The sequence below is a fragment of the Cyprinus carpio genome, chromosome B6 (assembly GCF_018340385.1).
Source record: "Cyprinus carpio isolate SPL01 chromosome B6, ASM1834038v1, whole genome shotgun sequence".
NCBI classification, from domain to species: domain Eukaryota; kingdom Metazoa; phylum Chordata; class Actinopteri; order Cypriniformes; family Cyprinidae; genus Cyprinus; species Cyprinus carpio.
The window spans coordinates 21309617-21328197 of record NC_056602.1 but is presented as its reverse complement, the minus strand read 5'-3'; the positions used below and the strand labels follow the sequence as shown (position 1 = coordinate 21328197).

Below are 18581 nucleotides of genomic sequence, written 5' to 3'. Positions count from 1 at the left end.
TTAGTAAAAATACAGACAGGAAGGCCTTTTTTCAATTCTTGTGTTTTATTTGGTCCAACATCATCCTCGAACAACCAAGAGAAAAATTAAGATTGCATATGAGTTGTTTTGGTTGTGAGTCTGTTGATACTGATGTTCAGATGACAGGGAATCATGGTGTGGCAGGGTAAGCAGAGGCAATGTACTTCTTTCCATCCCCATAGCTGCTTTTGTCCCATGTATAGGTCTGAATGCCCAGAGTCTGTCCTCCCAGACTCACATGACACCTGAGAATACAGTCAAACAGATGAGTATAAATTTGATTTACTCATATAAACAAAATGAGTTTCATCTGATGAATGGCCGCCCGGTTGGAGGAATAAATGTGCATAGGCAGACAACAAAGACCGACAACTTACTTCTTGCCAGGGCGGGTGATGTAGCAGAGACTGTAGATAGCCAGATCAAATTCAGGACTAGAGCCAATAAAGGCAGAACCAACCTCTTTGAAATAGCCATCCCATTCAAACTGCATTCCCAAAACATCAGGATATGTGGTCCACTGAGAGAGGGGAGAAACTTGACTTTATCAAAACATATAATACAAGTAGACATCCAGACTGTTTTACTAGCACTGGTTTGTTTTGATTCACATGCTCAGTTGTACTCACAGGGCCATTAAAACTATGGCTGTAGTAATTCAGGAGTCCCTTTTTCTCATTCAGATACAACTGCAGCCAGTTGTGGAAACCAGACACCTTTCCACCCTTAATTTCCCCTATTGACACAATACATGTCAGCCAAAGAGAGATAAAAAAGCAGTTCAACAGCCAATTACATGTGCTCACACACAGACTGACCTGCAAAGATGTGCTCAAACCCGCTGGAGTCCAGTTTGCCACTAGACCGTGAGTAAAGACCAAACCACATCATCTTCAGATCCTGGATAAACTCGCTCTGTGATGAGTATATACCTGAAAACCAGTGGTTTTTAAATTCAAATATTTTGCATAATCTATTTACGGTGCGTTTTAACGACTATCATGTTGCACCACAAAATGACAGTAGTCATTAAACTGTTTTCTTCTAGTATACTATTAATTCTACATACAAAACAAAAATGTACGCCACCTTTCAGAAGTTTGTTATTGGTCAAGTTTGTTTTTTTTTTTGAAAAAAGTATCTTATGCTCACCATGGATACATTTCTTTGATCAAAGACAGTAAAACAGTAATACTGTGCAATGCTATTACAATTTAATAGCTCTTTTCTATTTTAATATATTTTAAAACATATTAACATGCAGACATTACTTCAGTCTTCAGTGTCACATGATCTTTCAGAAATTGTTCTAATATATTGATTTGCTCCTCAAAACACAGTTCTTATTATAAGCAATGTTTGAGAGAATTTATTTTAAACAAATCTTTAACATTATAAATGTCTTTACTGTCTCTTTTTAGGAAATAAAAATAAATAAATGTATCCTTCCTAGATAAAATGTTTAAATTCTTTCAAGATTATACTGACCCCAAACCTATGAATGCTAATGTAGAATTTTAAAATCTTAACAAATACTAAAATACATAAAATTATAACTCAATATTTTTATCAGATTGAAGTGACTTAAATTCAAAAGATCCGAAACAAAAAAAAGCTTTGGAGTCAAATATACCTTTAGAGTGGAGGAAATTATAAAGCTCACTGCCCACATCAGTGTTCATGGTCTGTTGGAGGAAAGTGTCCTGCTCCTCTACTTCCTTTGAGGGCACATCCTCCGCTTCCCCTGTCACCCTTCTATAGTTGTCTAATAGATTCAGCAGGGCTTTATATGTGGGCTTGGAGAGCAAAGTACTACTCACTTGCTTGAACAATCTAAGAGAGAAACGGCGCATTAGAATACATAATAACATGCATGTACGTGTATATACTGCACTCTCAGAAAAAAGGTACAAAAGCTGTCACTGGCGCGGTACCTTTTCAAGAGGTACACTTTTGTACCTTTTAGGTACTAATATGTACACTTTAGGTATCCATATGTACCAATATGGACTTTTTAGGAACAAAGGTGTGCATTCTGAAAAGGTATCACCCCAGTGACCGCTTGTGTACCTTTTTTTTCTGAGAGTGTGTGTATATGTGGTTATCTGTGTGTGCAGTCTGTGTCTTACGGGCGAGATGACTGGTCATCCCTGGAGCCGGTCTCAGATGAAGAGATCAGTGTCTGAGGATCAATAACCAGCTCTGAGGCTGTGGCCCTGTTATGGTCTAACTTGTACAGTGTCTCAGACAGAGACTTGATCTCAGCGTCAGAGACACTAGCTAATGCGGGATGGGAAAAGGATAAAGAAAGAGTTAGTGCAAAAAATGGAAGTGGAAAGGACAAATCCTGCGCAAAATTAAGGAATAAAAGATGAGGAAAAACTGAAAAGGTAATTACTGCAATTAAGTTAACCAAGCAATTACTGCAATTATAGTTTCAAATTTCGACATTCAGTTTCTAAAATTGGAAATCTGTTGTCTTAGTTGTCAAGAAAACAATGTTAATTATCAGTCAAAAGTCTGAACATGTTCAGTGTTCATAACTGTAAATCTAACTAGATTTAAGTTTATTATTGTTTTTGTTTTTATACGTTTGGGTTACACAATCCTGGGTGTAATGCAGATTTGTGCTGTTGACAGCTACAACCGTAACAGCAATTAACTGAACTTAAATCAGATTTATCTTACCTGTATAGTGTTTGTAGACTGAAAATAATAATAAAGAAATAATGTTTTAGCAAAATAAATAAATACATGAAAGTTCCTTTCCTCTGAATAGTATTTGAAGTGTTCTTCATACAAATAACTAAACTGATCAGTTACGCAATAGGAAATATGGTGTTTAGCATTTTCTAATGAATTTTGAGAATAAGTGTGTGTGAATGTATAGAACTAGACACAGATGAGTTTCATGCCATTTTTGGGATCCAAAATAAACAGGACTTGGGGTCATTGAGTAACTTATCTCATAACCCCCTAATATTAAGAACAAAATCTTTCTCCTATTTTTATTCCTGTTATAAAACCCTGATTTTCCCCACGTGACTCAACAGACCTTGAGCATTGTACTGTATTTAAGAGACGAATAAAACCTATATGTTTGTTTAGAATTATTTTGAATGATTCATTAGAGTATGCAATTCCTCAGATTAATTATTCGTTTGTGCCTTTTGTCTAATTGAACACAGACAAGGAGTATTAAACTATATTCGTTAAACTAAACTTCAGTCCAGCATGACTCAACAGAACAGCAGAATTAGTTTTACAGCTTTAACGTGCAAGACTTAAAACTTTTTTTTAAACCTATACACTCTCAGAAAAGGTACAAAGATGGACCTGTTTGCCTTCATACTGGTACCACCCCTATGACAGCTTTGTACCTTTTTTATGAGCATGATTTTGTTTTACAGAATCACAGATGTTGACCCTCACCTCGCCGACCACACTGCTTTTTATAGTCATCGCAACAGTCCTCATGCTGCTGGCATTGTGAATCGCAGTGGCAGTCGTTCAAACAATCGTAGGACTCTCCACATCTTCCTTTACAAGAAAGTGAGCCGAAGGAGGTGAGATATATTTCACATGCTGACTGCTGAACCATCATTTTATGTGAAAGAAAAGATCTACCACACAGAGGCATGTCAGTAACCTATTATTTGTACTAGTAGAGCTAAATAGTATGAACTCAGTAAAGAACAATTAGACACAAGGCACAGGATTTGATTAAGGAGATTTGGGTATAAATCATTAGGAGAAACAGTGAATAAAACAGGAGAAAGTCAGGGTAAAATTCAGTATCACAATTTCACCCTTGCAGAAGTCCAGAGAGTCTGACAAAGAGAGAGAAGAAACACTATTTGCATTAGGATAACTATGCTGTACAAGAACAAAAGGTAGCCTACATGAACATGTTCAGTTTAACTGAACGAACAATCAGGATGGAAACTGAAGGTATGAACTTACCGCTGTAGCCCTGAGAGATCAGGGTGATGGTGAGAAAGAGGATGAGGGTGATCTTCATTATGGACTTCAGACGATCTAGAACTACATTAAGATTAAGACTCGGTACGGTTTTTATACCATCTCAGATCGATAAAGCTATAGGAGCTCCTCCCATGCATCAACACATTCTGTTGTGATAATGACTACTAATATTTAATAATAAAGCACTAGGTGACTCAGTTCAAAAAGTTTTGATGTGTTGCTATGAGCAAAAAGGCAATTTTGGGAGTGGTGAAATGATTACAAAGAGGAAGTTTGTAATCACAAAAGAAAATTAAATAAAATGAATGAATCTCTGTTCCTCTTTTTCAGTCAGCTGCAGTCCAGAATCTTTTGAGAACAGTTCTCTTTTTCAGGCTCCAGAAATGGTAAACATCTGGTGAAAAAGATGAATATAGCATTTATATAGAATATACTAATTTAATACAATCTTCCATGCCTGTGTTCTCAGCAAGAAAAGGTTCCATAAAATGCGCAAACCCTCAGAAAGACCAGGTGGTAGCATTTACACTGCAATCACTATTCTCTTGTCAAAGTTTTTCTTTTTTATCTCCATGTTGGTGTAGAGCTGACACTTACTCTTTTTGATTTGTAGAGTTGTTTTTCCGCATATTGTACAGCACTTGGAATCAATTCAAGTTGTTTTTAAATGTGACCCTGGACCACAAAACCAGTCATAAGGGTCAACTTATTGAAGTTGAGATTCATACATCACCTGAAAGCTAAATGCATAAGCTTTCCATGGATGTATGGTTTGTTAGGATATAGGACAATATTTGGCCGAGATACAACTGTTTGAAATCTGGAATCTGAGGGTGCAATAATAATAATAATAATAATTATAATAATAATAATAATTCTAAATATTGAGAAAATGGCCTTTAAAGTTGTCCAAATGAAGTTCTTAGCAATGCATATTACTAATCAAAATAAGTTTTGATATATTTACAGTAGGAAATTTACAAAATATCTTTATGGAACATAATGTTTACTTAATATCCTAATGATTTTTGGCATAAAAGAAAAATTACTGACTGACTTATTATCAGTTGATTTGGTTCAAAATAACTCAGACTAACTGAAATAAGCCTGGCTTATTTGGTAAACCTGTTTTTATGAAACAGGCCCCTGGTATACCCAAACAACAACAATAAAATACAATTGTTTTTATTATTATTATTTTAACAGGTTTATGCATTTTTTTGTATACCATTTATACATTATTTGTATACCAGTTTCGTTAGGCATTGTTATTTTCATTTTCACAATGAATTACACTGTTCCTTCTGTTCTCCAGTAAGCTGCAGTGTAAACTCCTGTGCAGTTGATGGCGCTATATGTGACTCTTCAATTCTCTTCTGTTTGACCTTTCTCTCTCTCTGTAGAAAGCGTGCTTCAATGACATTCCACTTACTGATGTAAGGAAGCTAGTGTCAGTCCTGATAAAGAGATAGAAATGGCTTTATATTCTTTATTTCGATCTGTCAGGACGGAAGTAGTCAAGGTGGGTTTTGTCTCATTTGTCATAATTCGCACTCTAATCTTTTAATGTGTTTGGCTGGATGCTTTAGAGGTTATGATGATCTTTGCATGACAGTCTGCTTTGATGTAAAATATTTGGCTTGTTATTAATATAAAGGCGTGTTTAACAATAACAGATGACAGTATGTGTATAGTAGTTTTCATACGGCTGTGTAATGCTCTGTGGCACCAAATCATGTGTCATATTGATAATGTGTTGTTCACAGGGATGTCTCACGCAGCATGTGCAGTCTCTCTACACCAGCTGCCCGAGTTTAGCAGCAGATAAAGCGCTTCTCCTCAAATTACGTAAATCCACGGGCTACACCTTCATCAACTGCAAAAAGGCACTGGAGAAATTCAACAATGACGTTACACAGGTGCGGTCCAGTATTTTTAAAACATTGCTGTAAAAAGAATGGAGAATCTTATGCAAAAGGTCTTATATACATTTTAACTTTACTACTTGAATTTTAAACACACTGTATTTTTTTTAAACTAAAAAGTTTCTAACAATTGCTATGTGTTAATTACAAGTCATCTGATTTGTCAGGCACAAATAGTAATCTAACATCCTTGTCATAGTTGTTGTCATCTCTGTTTATATATATATTTTTTAATGTTGTTTGTATTTTAATTATAATGTAGTCAAATGGTTGGTTTTTTTAAATGTTTTGGTTATATAATTGGAATTTGTATATTATATTAATTCATTATACACAGACTGATATATTTCAAATGTTTATTTCTTTAATTTTGATGATTATAACTGACAACTAAGGAAAATCCTAAATTCAGTATCTCAGAAAATTAGAATATTGTGTTCTGTATTGTGTATATATATATATATTTTATATATACTATATATATATATATATATATATATATACAGTATATATATTTATATATGTGTTTTTTTTTTTTGTGTGTGTGTGTTTGTTTTTTTTTTATATATATATACAGTATATATATTTATATATGCCAAACTCTAATCAGCTAATTAACTCAAAACACCTGCAAAGGCCTTTAAATGGTCTCTGTAGGCTACACAATCATGGGGAAGACTGCTGACTTGACAGTTGTCCAAAAGACGACCATTGACACTTTGCACAACGAGGGCAAGACACAAAAGGTCATTGCAAAAGAGGCTGGCTGTTCACAGAGCTCTGTGTCCAAGCACATTAATAGAGAGGCGAAGGGCAGGAAAAGATGTGGTAGAAAAAAGTGTACAAGTAATAGGGATAACCGCACCCTGGAGAGGATTGTGAAACAAAACCCATTCAAAAATGTGGGGGAGATTAACAAAGAGTAGACTGCAGCTGGAGTCAGTGCTTCAAGAACCACTACACACAGACGTATGCAAGACATGGGTTTCAGCTGTCGCATTCCTTGTGTAAAGCCACTTTTGAACAACAGACAGCGTCAGAAGCGTCTCGCCTGGGCTAAAGACAAAAAGGACTGGACTGATGCTGAGTGGTCCAAAGTTATGTTCTCTGATGAAAGTAAATTTTGCATTTCCTTTGGAAATCAGGATCCCAGAGTCTGGAGGAAGAGAGGAGAGGCACACAATCTATGTTGCTTGAGGTCCAGTGTAAAGTTTCCACAGTCAGTGGTGGTTTGGGGTGCCATGTCATCTGCTGGTGTTGGTCCACTGTGTTTTCTGAGGTCCAAGGTCAACTCAGCCGTATACCAGGAAGTTTAAGAGCACTTCACGGTTCCTGCTGCTGACCAACTTTATGGAGATGCAGATTTCATTTTCCAACAGGACTTGGCACCTGCACACTGTGCCAAAGCTACTAGTACCTGGTTTAAGGACCATGATATCCCTGTTCTAAATTGGCCAGCAAACTCGCCTGACCTTAACCCCATAGAAAATCTATGGGGTATTGTGAAGAGGAAGATGCGATATGCCAGACCCAAGAATGCAGAAGAGCTGAAGCCACTATCAGAGCAACCTGGGCTCTCATAACAACTGAGCAGTACCACAGACTGATCGACTCCATGCCACGCCGCGTTGCTGCAGTAATTCAGGCAAAAGGAGCCCCAACTAAGTATTGAGTGCTGTACATGCTCATACTTTTCATGTTCATACTTTTCAGTTGGCCAAGATTTCTAAAAATCCTTTCTTAGTATTGGTCTTAAGTAAAATTCTAATTTTCTGAGATACTAAATTTGGGATTTTCCTTAGTTGTCAGTTATAATCATCAAAATTAAAAGAAATAAACATTTGAAATATATCAGCCTGTGTGTAATGAATGAATATAATATACAAGTTTCACTTTTTGAATGGAATTAGTGAAATAAATATCATGTTTGATGATATTATGACTAGCACCTGTATGTATGTGTGTGTGTGTGTATGTGTGTGTATATATATATATATATGTATGTATATATATGTGTATATATATGTGTATATATATGTGTATATATATGTATATGTAATTATGTAATTTAGATGTGTATAAAGTAAGGGTGTGCATGCACAAGCCTGGACTTGGTAAGGATGAGCTATTTATGATTTGCCAAATTTGATGTTTGTAGGCAGAAAGCTGGCTGCATGAACAAGCCAAAAAAGAGGGCTGGAGCAAAGCGAGTAAACTGGAAGGTCGAAAAGCCAAGGAAGGGCTGATTGGTCTCCTTATGGGTGACAATGCTGCTGTCATGGTTGAGGTATTTTAACGTGAATGTGTAATTTGGTCGACAAAATGATGCAGTGTGACTGAACTAAAATATATGTTTTTCTTTTCAGGTGAACTGTGAGACAGATTTTGTGGCGAGGAACGAGAAATTTCAGCAGTTGGTGAAGGATGTTGCTTTGTCTGTAATGGCTCATAACTTCAGCAAAAAACAGACAGGGTATATTAAGGTACATGCCCTTCATTGACATTTTCAGAAATATGCATTTCTTCCACACCTTCTGTAACCTCTGACTGCTGATCTGTTCTCTGATTCAGAGTGTGCTGTCTTCTGAGGACATTAGTAAGCTCCACTTTCCTGAGGGATCCTCACTGGCAGATCAGATAGCCTTGACTATAGGTGAGATAAACCATGATATATTGTGTGTGAGTTTGCCTTTTACATTATATTTACTTTGGCACAACTTTATAAAACCAGGCTATGATTTCTTGCTACTTTAAGTGACCCCAAATAGTATTTGGACACTTAAGCCATGATTAAAAAGGTATAAATGTACACTTAATGGTCAGAATTTAGGGGCCAGTATTTTTTTTAAAAGCAAATTTTTTTTTTTTTTACATTTTATTCAGTAAAGATGCATTAAATTAATGAAAAGTAACAATTACAATATTTACAATAGTACAAAAAATCAGTTTCAAATAAATGCTGTAATTTCTGTTCAACAAATAATCCTGCAGCTGTTTCACCTGCAACTGATTTCATTTTAAAATAGAAAACTCTTATATTTAATATTTCAAAATAATACAATTTTACTGAATTGTTATAAATAAAAATATAAATTTTAATCAAATAAATGCTGTCTAGGTGTGCAATAAGGAAACATCAGAACATCTTACTGACCCCAAACAGAAATTGTCTGTATTGTACAAGAAATTATACAATTACATTATATGTGTGATGTGATTATATCTTATTAATCATGAAGTGATTATATCTTTACAACACGAGTTACATTTAAGCAATTTTAACACCCCCGTCTATTGTTTACCTCTTAATAATTAAATATAACAATAAAAATAATTTTCCTCATTCTCAGCTCATTTCAGTATTCGGTTTTTTCCTCTTCAGGGCGATTAGGTGAGAACATTGGCATGCGGCGGGCCGTATCACTTGCTGTGCCCTCTGATTGGCACATTGGCTCATACGTTCATGGGGCAGTTCCCGGGCAGGTTGGCATTGAGATGGGGCGCTATGGATCGCTAGTTGTGTTTCAAGGTGGACCCAAGGATGGGACTGACACCCTGGGAAGGAAGCTGGGGCAACATATAGTGGGTGAAGCACCTGTTTCTCTTGGCAACATGGACGATATACCATGTGGTGAATCTGAGACGAGACTTTTGCCCCAGACCTTCCTCCTAGATCCCAAATATACTGTGGGACAGTACCTGACTCTACAGAACGCACGTGTGCTAGACTTCATACGCTTCCAGTGTGGAGAGAGCACCAGTCAGGAGTGAACAGAGCTGTTTTGAATGAGAAAATATGTTTCCTTAAAGGATCAATTTGTCTCATCAGCTTGGTTGAAAATCATATTTTCAGTGTAAAATATCTTTACATCTTAATTTTTTTTTTTTTTGCCATTTTAAGCAAAAACAGGATAAGATCATATCCATGATATCTCTGCCTACACCCCTCAACCAAAATTCTAGTTTATTCATGAAGTGAATTAAGAAAATTAATTAAGTGGTCTAATAGACATTGTTGTTTTGACAGTGACATGTTACTGGTAAAAAAAAAAAAAGCCTCAGATGAATCAGTGAATTTGAACTCCTGGGCTGGTTCTGTGCCATCACAAAAAATAAACGTTTTGCGATCTGAAATACTGATGTCATAGTTTTGTCATAGGTTTTGATTTTCCCAGATACTAAGGTTTATAGAGAACCTAGTTAAACATCTGCCCTGGACAAGTTTCTCTGTAGACAAGTGTCTAATCTAGTGCTTTACTGCCACCTACTGAGTTTATTTCACCAGAATAATTCAGGTTATTCTGTTACTCACTGTCTCTTTTTATCTTACACCGTTAACCCTATGATTATTCAGCTACAAGTTCTCTAATCAAACTCTAAACAGCAATATTAGAAATGCTGTTAAGCAGCCCTGGATAGGGTATCAGGTGTCCTTTACGCTTCATGCAGGCAGCATCTGAAAAGTAATTTACTCCTCAGACTATTTATCCTTTTTTTTGGGCTAACTGGGTAAGACGGATGTTGCAACATGCTCTCTTCACTCCTGTGTACTCTCTTGTGGTTGATTACAAAGCATCAAACTCAGAAACCTAACTTTCACAACTGTTGCTTATTCATCCTAACAAAGCAAGTATTGCAAGTGAAAAGATTTTTATATTAAAGCATATATGGTATGAACATTAAAAACAAGAAAATGACAACATTGAAAGAGGTAAATAGCAATATCAGTATTTAAAACAGTTCTTATATTCTAGGTGTGCTAATACCCATCCTGACTGAAACTTTACTGCCATCTAATGGAGTGCACAATCTCATGCGCATATTTCTAATAATTTCTTTGAAGATCTGTTCAGAAGATATCAGAATTAAAGAGACCTGCACTGTAATCAATACAAATTTCTAATTTTTTTTATTTTTTATTAACCTGGTAATGATCATATAAATTATTTAATATTTTAAAGGTCAGTTCTTAGATCTTTACATGGGTCAACTTTTTTGTCAGCTAAACACCTTACCATCTTAATAATAAAGGTTCTATATTGGCATCTTTGGTTTAAAACATTTAACATGCATGGAACCTTTTCATGCACAACGTTTTTTTCTTCTTTTTTTAATAGTGGAAGAAGTTTCTATAGATTATTAAAATTTTATTTACTGTAAAACATAATGGTTTTTGAAGAGCTGTTCACTGAAGGTTCTGAAGGACCAAAGTGGTTCTTCTGTGGCATCCCTGCAAAAACACATTTTGGAAACATATTTACTTGAAAAACCCTCTAAGATTTTAATTTAATATTTTAATAATGGCACATATGGATGTTCAGAGTTCTGTATTGTCACTAGTGTTTTAGGAAATCCATCAAATTGAATGTAATAATAATATTAATACTAAACTAATTCTGAAATAAATTATTACAGAAGTATATTACAGTTATAAATCAATTGTACTGTAAAATTAAAACGAATATTTGATGATAATTATAATTTTATTTTACATTAAACTTTAAATAATATGTGTGTATTAAATTCATTACTTTCAAACATTCAAACCATTGAGCTTTTTGTGAAATACTAGTGAAATGTTGTAAATGTATGCAAAACGTATGTGGATTGGGTCAGCAGTGTTGGGGGTAACACAAGTTACTTTGTTTCCTGTTTATTGACCGACAGCTCTCATGTTGCCATGTTGAGAGAAATCGGGAGTAAGTGCAGAGGCGTTGTGTGCGCTGTGTGAAAATGATGCTTACTGTAGTTCTAGACTACCTTTGAACATGTATTTACTCTCACCTGAACAAAAACAGATTCAGTATTCCACAAAATGAATAAAAACAGTCCGGTGCAAACTCAGAATTTTAAACAAACCTGCAAAAATTAAATATGAGATAAATATAATTTATGTATTTAATCCCATTTTATTAACCAATGTCTTTGTTACTGACTTCCGATGATCCAATTCAACCATACTAAGCAAAAATGACACATTTGTGCTTAATTTTTGTTGAACTTTCTTTTTCTGCATCATATTATTCATGCAATTTGTTTGAGCTGTGCCCTCTACTGTACAGATATGAATTTACATTTCCTTCAGCCTATTAATTTCAGTTTGCTGTGGAAAGGCTTTTACATTTGTAGAAGAAGAACTTTTTTATATATTATAAACAAACAAGCAAGCCTTGGACAGATTTAAAAAGTAAGTCAAAAGTACACTATCTTATATCGTGGTTTTAATTTAATTTCGAATAATTATGCAGGATTATTTATCTGTTTTTAATTTTAAATTCGATTTAAATAGCCTATCAGCTTTTCATCTGTAGCTCAAACAGTACGCCAAGGCCATAGTTTGAATTCCCAAGAACAGTATGAACTGATAAAATGTGTTTGAACGCAATATAATTCGCTTGGGATGCGTAAATGTTCATGTTAAAAATAAACCAACTCCTGCATGCGTTTAGAAAACCTACATTACGGTATTCAAAGTTTCTTCTACTGTGCACGTAATCCTGACACACCGGTAATGACAGAAGAGGCAAACCAGCGCCCGCACAATTCGATTGGCCGATTCGGCTTGAATATAGTTGACATGACGTCATCGTGAATATAGCGGTGTAGCAGAGAGTGTTCGCCCATACTGTAATTCACACAGCGCTCGCGACGACGCTCCCTCCGCTCCATCCTCAAACATTGCAGTCATGGTAAGTACATTATCAGAGCCAGCATCTCTCATTTCCACTATGATGCAGGTGATGCCTATTAGTCATAGAGTCGGTGTGACCGTTAGACATAATGTTGCTCAATCATCTAAGGTATTTAACCCATCAGGCTCTGCTGTCATTCCAATATCTCATGCATTCAATATTCAAATGTGCTTTAGTTTGCACTGAGTGTTTAATTTCGTAGGATAATTTTAGTGTCCTTTATTGGAATATCAAACCAGTGCATCTTCTGTTTTAACACTGATCTTCTCACTCGCCCTCATTATCCTGGCATGGACAGTCTGACTTCACTGAGGATCAGATTTGTGGTGAGTAATAAATGTTAACTATTTAAATGTTATAATGCTATGAATTCGTCGAGTTTATACAGTTGCGTTTGTGTTGATGCAAAATAAACGTAGGCCCGTGCATCAGTTGCACTGGGTGACAGATGTGCAGTTAATGCTTAGTTCTCAGAAGAAAACGCGATATGGTGTGTACATGCTGTGCTGTAACTAATGTCTAAAATGTAACGCATAAAAATAGACAGGAGGTTTCTTTTATGTATCAGTTTCTGGTGCTGAAACGCTTAAGTTTAAGTGCAGGCAGTTTCCAGATGCGTCGCGTTTGAAAACACCGGAAGCTGTTGTAGTGGAATCACTGGAATGTGTAGCTAGAGACGCGGACATACCTAAGAAACATGAAAATTGTTTGGATGTGAATTTAATAAAATAGTAATAGAATATGACCTTTTTTGCATTTGTTTTAAAATTAAACAAGCTGAAGTGACGTACTGTAGTATCATGGGCGATTTCTTTCTGATGAAAGAAGCAGCACAAGCTTCTTTAGTGATTACAGAACAGTGCTGCGGATTTGATTCAATTCTCTGAATCGAATCTTTTAAATCAGTTCACTGAAAATATTCGCTCACTGACCCCTTTGCAGGTTACATTGTTATGCCCGCAGATATGGTAAAATTATCTATGGTATTTCTACCATTACGTGGCGACAAACAGTATATCTTTTGTGTTATGAGTCATGAAATCATTCACCCAACCGATTTGTAAGCCTCTTTACCATATAGAGTTACAGTATTTTGATTATGAATAAATGAATGCATGCATGCATGCATGGATAAACCGTCCACAATAAGATCAATAGCATGCATCTATTATTAAATGAAACAGATTTCATTTTATTTTATTCATGAGTCGTTCACAAGCAAAACAAGTCATATTGCACCTTATTAAAATTTCTGTGTTTTCAAATCTACTAATAGTAACCTAGACTTCTTAAATAGTGTTTAGGCATCATTCCTCCTCACAAGTAACACATCAGATTTATCCCTCCTCTGTTATGAACTGCTGTGCTTGAATTTGATCAGGCTAATAAAAACAACAATAACATCAAATATGTTCAATTCCATTTTTACTTCACTAAATTGTGTATGTTCTTTGGTCTTTTTAAAACAATTCTAACTCTTTTGTTGGTTTGTTATGTAGTATTCCTCCTTGTTTATGAAAAAACTCACACTAGACAGTAGAGTACATAGTGTATAGTGAGTCATTTGGGACACAACCTATTGATGTCGTGCTTGTTCTCTCTTCTGCCCATATATGGTTAATCACAGTAAGTGTGTGTGTGAAGTTTGACTCAGGGCGGCCGGGAAGCATTGCATTCTTGTAAACTGTTCTGCCAAGCACTATGATAGTGATCTCTAAGCCTCCAGCAAGAACAAATAGCCTAATGATTTTAGATCAAAATGTGCTTGTTGTTTTAGAATAAATCTCAAGAATGTTTACTCATTGTCATTTTCATTTGTCAGTCCACATAACTAAAAAATAATTTTCTACATCATCTGCCTAAAGCATCTCGCTCTCATTCTCTCACTAACAGAGTTTAAGGAGGCCTTTCTCCTGTTTGACCGAACGGGAGATGGGAAGATCATGTACAATCAGTGTGGGGATGTGATGCGTGCTCTGGGGCAAAACCCTGTCAATGCTGAGGTCCTCAAAGTCCTGGGCAACCCCAGTAATGAAGGTCTGGCCTTTCTTTAGCTGTTATAATTCAAGCATGCCTTGTCCTGTATGATATGCTAAAAATGTGCATTTTTAGAAAGCAGGAAATAATGTTAAGTTACAATGTTTGAAAGCTTTGTCCACTTCATTTAAATGGATAGTTCACTCATTTAATCACTCTAAATGCACTCAGACCCACTTCAAAAAGTCGCACTGATTTAATCTAGATATGTCTTTATTCTCCACACTTGTAATTATAAAGTTATTATTTTCTTCCTTAATTCCCAGTGGGTTAAGATATTGATGTGAATAAAAGTAGTGATTTTTAATGTCCATTCTCTCAGATATGAACATGAAAATGCTGGACTTTGAGCAGTTCCTGCCCATGCTGCAGGCCATCGCTAAGAACAAGGATCAGGGTTCCTTTGAGGACTTTGTGGAGGGACTGCGGGTATTTGACAAAGAGGGAAATGGAACGGTGATGGGCGCTGAGCTTCGACATGTCCTTACTACACTGGGTAAAGAGTCACAGCCTCTAATAGAACGATTTTACAGTAGAGTACAATACATTTGCATAAGTACAATCTGAATGTAATGTTTTTAGACGCTTAACTGGATTTTATTTAAATTAAAATGTATTATAGTTTAAATCTATATTAAGTGCAATTAGCTGAACTTTAGAGTGCTTTATTTGACCCACTTAAGTAGATGTTATTGCTTCTATTGTCTTTAAAACATGGTTAATGTGTGCTGCTGAATGTACTGACAAGCATTTATGGTAAACTAAAATGTCATTTCTGTTGAAACATTTGTAATGATGAAGTTGCAAATTAGTTCATTTAAAATATATTAACTTAAAATGTAGTATAGAATAGAACACTACAGTTCAAATTATGAAGTACTTTACATGTACATATTAAACATATTAAATACATGTACTTCTGTAATTCTTGATTTAAAATGTACCTTAATTTGACATTATTAAAAGCATACTTAAGTGTTAAAGATTTGAAGTATACTTAAGTGGCCTTTTATTTCACTAACATTATATTATCTGTAAGTATTTTTTTTTTTTTGATATATTTTTAAGTATACATTTAATACAATTAAGCGCACTTTTTTCACAAGGGTACACTGACTCAAGTCTCTGATTTGGTGCATTTATAGTGCTTTTAATTAACAAATAAAATATTTAGAAATAAACCCCACAGATATTTTTGAATCATAAAATTGAATTAGCATCAAATGAATCTTTTTGTTGGATAAAATATCAGTCCTTTCAATCCCAAAGAGATTGACCACCAACAAAGAACTAAAAGCACCTTACAGTTGTTTTCATTAGGAGAATTTAATGCGTTTTGCCCGTGTTTTACGATAGGCGAGAAGATGACAGAGGAAGAGGTGGAGACGCTCTTGGCAGGACATGAGGACGCTAATGGGTGCATCAATTATGAAGGTACAACAATCACATATGGGCCCTTTTCTTCTCTGAACATCAAGACTACAGTAGAAGTTTTGAAGTCTGTATGTAATCCATTTGCCTTTCCTTCCGACAGCATTTGTGCGCCACATTATGGCTGGTTGAGGAGAGGGTACGGATGGTCCTCAGTTAGTTTTTACTCATTCTTGTCTCCTGCAGCTCCCTCTCTGCTGCGTCCCCTGGCTGTAGCGTAGCATGTAGCATTTCTGCATGTGCATAGGCGTCTCCTGACTCCCACTGTTGCCATGATGATGCTAAATTTGCTGGTCACCCTGATGCCAACTTCCCCCGAAACAACCCATTATCCTTTATTAAAATACAGTGTTATAACTTCAATATAGTATATTCAAATCCTTTTTACTTGCATTAGTTCTAATATGCCACATACACACTGCAGCAAAAAACTGTTATCAATCCACTTTGTTCAATTATTTTTTAATGATAACTAATTCGTTTCTGTTTTTAAATGTGATAGTCACTCCTAAATCTCTGCAGTGTGTACGCAGCCACAGAATATATGGAAGCTGATGGTATTGTGAAAGAAAAATTACTGTCAGCTTCATATTAAAGGTTAAAATAGTGCCAGTGTAATAGATTTAAAGATTTTAAGAGTTAAAAATTAAAAATTAGTCAATTTAGGGTTAGGGTTAGGGTTTTCTCATTTTGAGAATCAGTCTTTTAGTCTATGCTGTTTTTGGTTGATGTGTGAACATATCAACTACTGTGGAAAGATCTCAATAAAACAGCTTGTAAACAATATGTAATGTAATGTTACATTTATCACCGAAAAGCCATTGGACCATTGATCAAGCTATTGATCTTTAATATTATAGTAATGTACCAACTGACAGGCTTCCCTGTATAGCTTACAGCTTTAGTTATGAGAGTTTTTTTTTTCTTGAGGAAAAATTCGCATGCACTGTACCTGATATACCCAAATGAATCAATATCAAATTGAATTTATTCAAGACTGTTATTAAATCAAATTGCAAGCTTGTGAGTCATAATCGTAATCAAATCGTGGAAACTGTGTAAACACCCAGCCCTATCCTTTAATTATGAAATTCTGCTGTTACCTTAGGAGGCTTTGTAAAGAGATGTATTGTTAATTCTAGTTTTCAGTCTTGTCACATTGCTGTTCCTGCTTTCTATCTCTTTTGTACTTGTGTATTTTTCTGTTCTCCCCATGCCTATGTAAGGTATGCTAACTCATTCAAATTTCCTTTAGGCCTGGACAATCTCTTTTTCCTCCCCTTTTCCTTCAAATCATCCTGGGGCTTCTGCGTGTCACCTCCTGTTGTTGCTGGGAAATGTTACTGAAGTACAAATGCAGCCTGTTGTTTTAGTGCGATCTGTGACTGTTTATGGATCTGGAATTTCTAGAACTTAATGTGTTGTGTCCATGGCAACATTTGCTGATCTACTGGGTCGAATGTTCTTGGATCACTGCCTCACTACTTTTTTTTTTCTCTCTTTTACAGAACTCGTAAGGATGGTCATGAGCGGTTGAAGAATTCAAACACGTTTATTTTATTTTTGCCCCCCATTTATGTGATTCTTCATTTCCATATTAGCTTTTTTTAATTATTTGATCTTTTTTTTTTCCTTAAGTGCCTTTTATCATGTTTCTGGAGAATTATGGCTCAATTCATTCCAAAAACTTCCACTGGTGTTCATAGGTTTGCTTGAATACCTTTCAGCCATTACATTCATTCCATCAATTATTGTATTCAGCCCCTATTCGTCTTAAACTGTGAGGGACATTTGGATTGGCTCTTACTGTAGTTTTTTTTTTTTTTTTTTTTTATTAACCTATTGTCTAAATGTTTGTTAGTCATTTGACATCCCTCTTTAATGTCTGCTGTGCATCATAATAAATATTCAGAATGATCTTTGATTTTGTTGATTTGTCTTTATGTCAGAGCTGTGAGTGTGGGTGTGTGTGTGGGAGGGTATGGGTGGGTTGCCTTGTAGGGCATTGTTGTACCAACCATTTACATTTTAGTGTAGTTAACTCCCAATAAACATAATACAAGACCATACCAATTTAGGAGTATGTGAAGGTGCTTGAATGTGTTGGCTGGGGAACCTGGTACTGCCAAGATGTTTTAGTGGTCCTGTGTTTACCTTATAAGACAAGTGCACTCGCTAAAAAAACCCCTAAAGAAAAGCACTGTTTAGACTTCAGTGGTATGTATAATAACACCTTGTGATTCTAATAATATAGTTCATCTGTCGTTATTGTTAAGACCTGTTCATACAGTACCATACCATATAATGATAATATGGAAGCCTGTTTCAGCCACAAATCAGAATTCGGACTTTTTCTTGCAATTCTAAATTTTCGAGTAACAATTCTTAGTTTTTTGTTCATTTTTCCACAGAATTCAGAGTTTACATCATGCAGTTCGGTTTTTGTTTCCACCATGGAATAAAAAATAAAACGTGCTTTAATTTAACACGT

At 35.4% G+C, this 18581-nt stretch overlaps 3 protein-coding genes across 4 annotated transcripts; 2 read left to right on the top strand and 1 right to left on the bottom strand.

Moving 5' to 3' along the window:
* Positions 1 to 26: 26 nt before the first annotated feature.
* LOC109078449 (poly(U)-specific endoribonuclease-A-like) lies at positions 27 to 4233 on the bottom strand. The gene is made up of 7 exons (XM_042726215.1): positions 3987 to 4233; positions 2151 to 2309; positions 1655 to 1854; positions 840 to 953; positions 651 to 757; positions 399 to 541; positions 27 to 266 (listed from the first exon to the last, which is right to left on the bottom strand). The coding sequence occupies exons 1-7, from the start codon at positions 4040 to 4042 to the stop codon at positions 152 to 154; spliced, it is 894 nt and encodes a 297-aa protein (XP_042582149.1). The 5' UTR covers positions 4043 to 4233; the 3' UTR covers positions 27 to 151.
* Positions 4234 to 5402: 1169 nt separating this feature from the next.
* On the top strand, positions 5403 to 10064 carry LOC109078445 (elongation factor Ts, mitochondrial). Its single transcript, XM_042726214.1, has 6 exons — positions 5403 to 5527; positions 5772 to 5924; positions 8089 to 8217; positions 8297 to 8413; positions 8502 to 8583; positions 9313 to 10064. Exons 1-6 carry the CDS (start codon positions 5480 to 5482, stop codon positions 9699 to 9701), a joined length of 918 nt encoding a protein of 305 aa, XP_042582148.1. The 5' UTR covers positions 5403 to 5479; the 3' UTR covers positions 9702 to 10064.
* A 2378-nt stretch (positions 10065 to 12442) lies between these two features.
* On the top strand, positions 12443 to 18007 carry LOC109078450 (myosin light polypeptide 6). 2 transcript variants are annotated; one of them, XM_019093731.2, is made up of 7 exons: positions 12443 to 12619; positions 12921 to 12948; positions 14516 to 14659; positions 14982 to 15155; positions 16016 to 16093; positions 16194 to 16229; positions 17599 to 18007. In XM_019093731.2, exons 1-6 carry the CDS (start codon positions 12617 to 12619, stop codon positions 16220 to 16222), a joined length of 456 nt encoding a protein of 151 aa, XP_018949276.1. In that variant the 5' UTR covers positions 12443 to 12616; the 3' UTR covers positions 16223 to 16229; positions 17599 to 18007. The 2 variants fall into 2 exon arrangements, with proteins under 2 accessions (XP_018949276.1, XP_018949275.1); XM_019093730.2 differs by lacking the exon at positions 16194 to 16229 and having other exon boundaries at positions 12444 to 12619.
* The last annotated feature ends 574 nt before the right edge of the window (positions 18008 to 18581 follow it).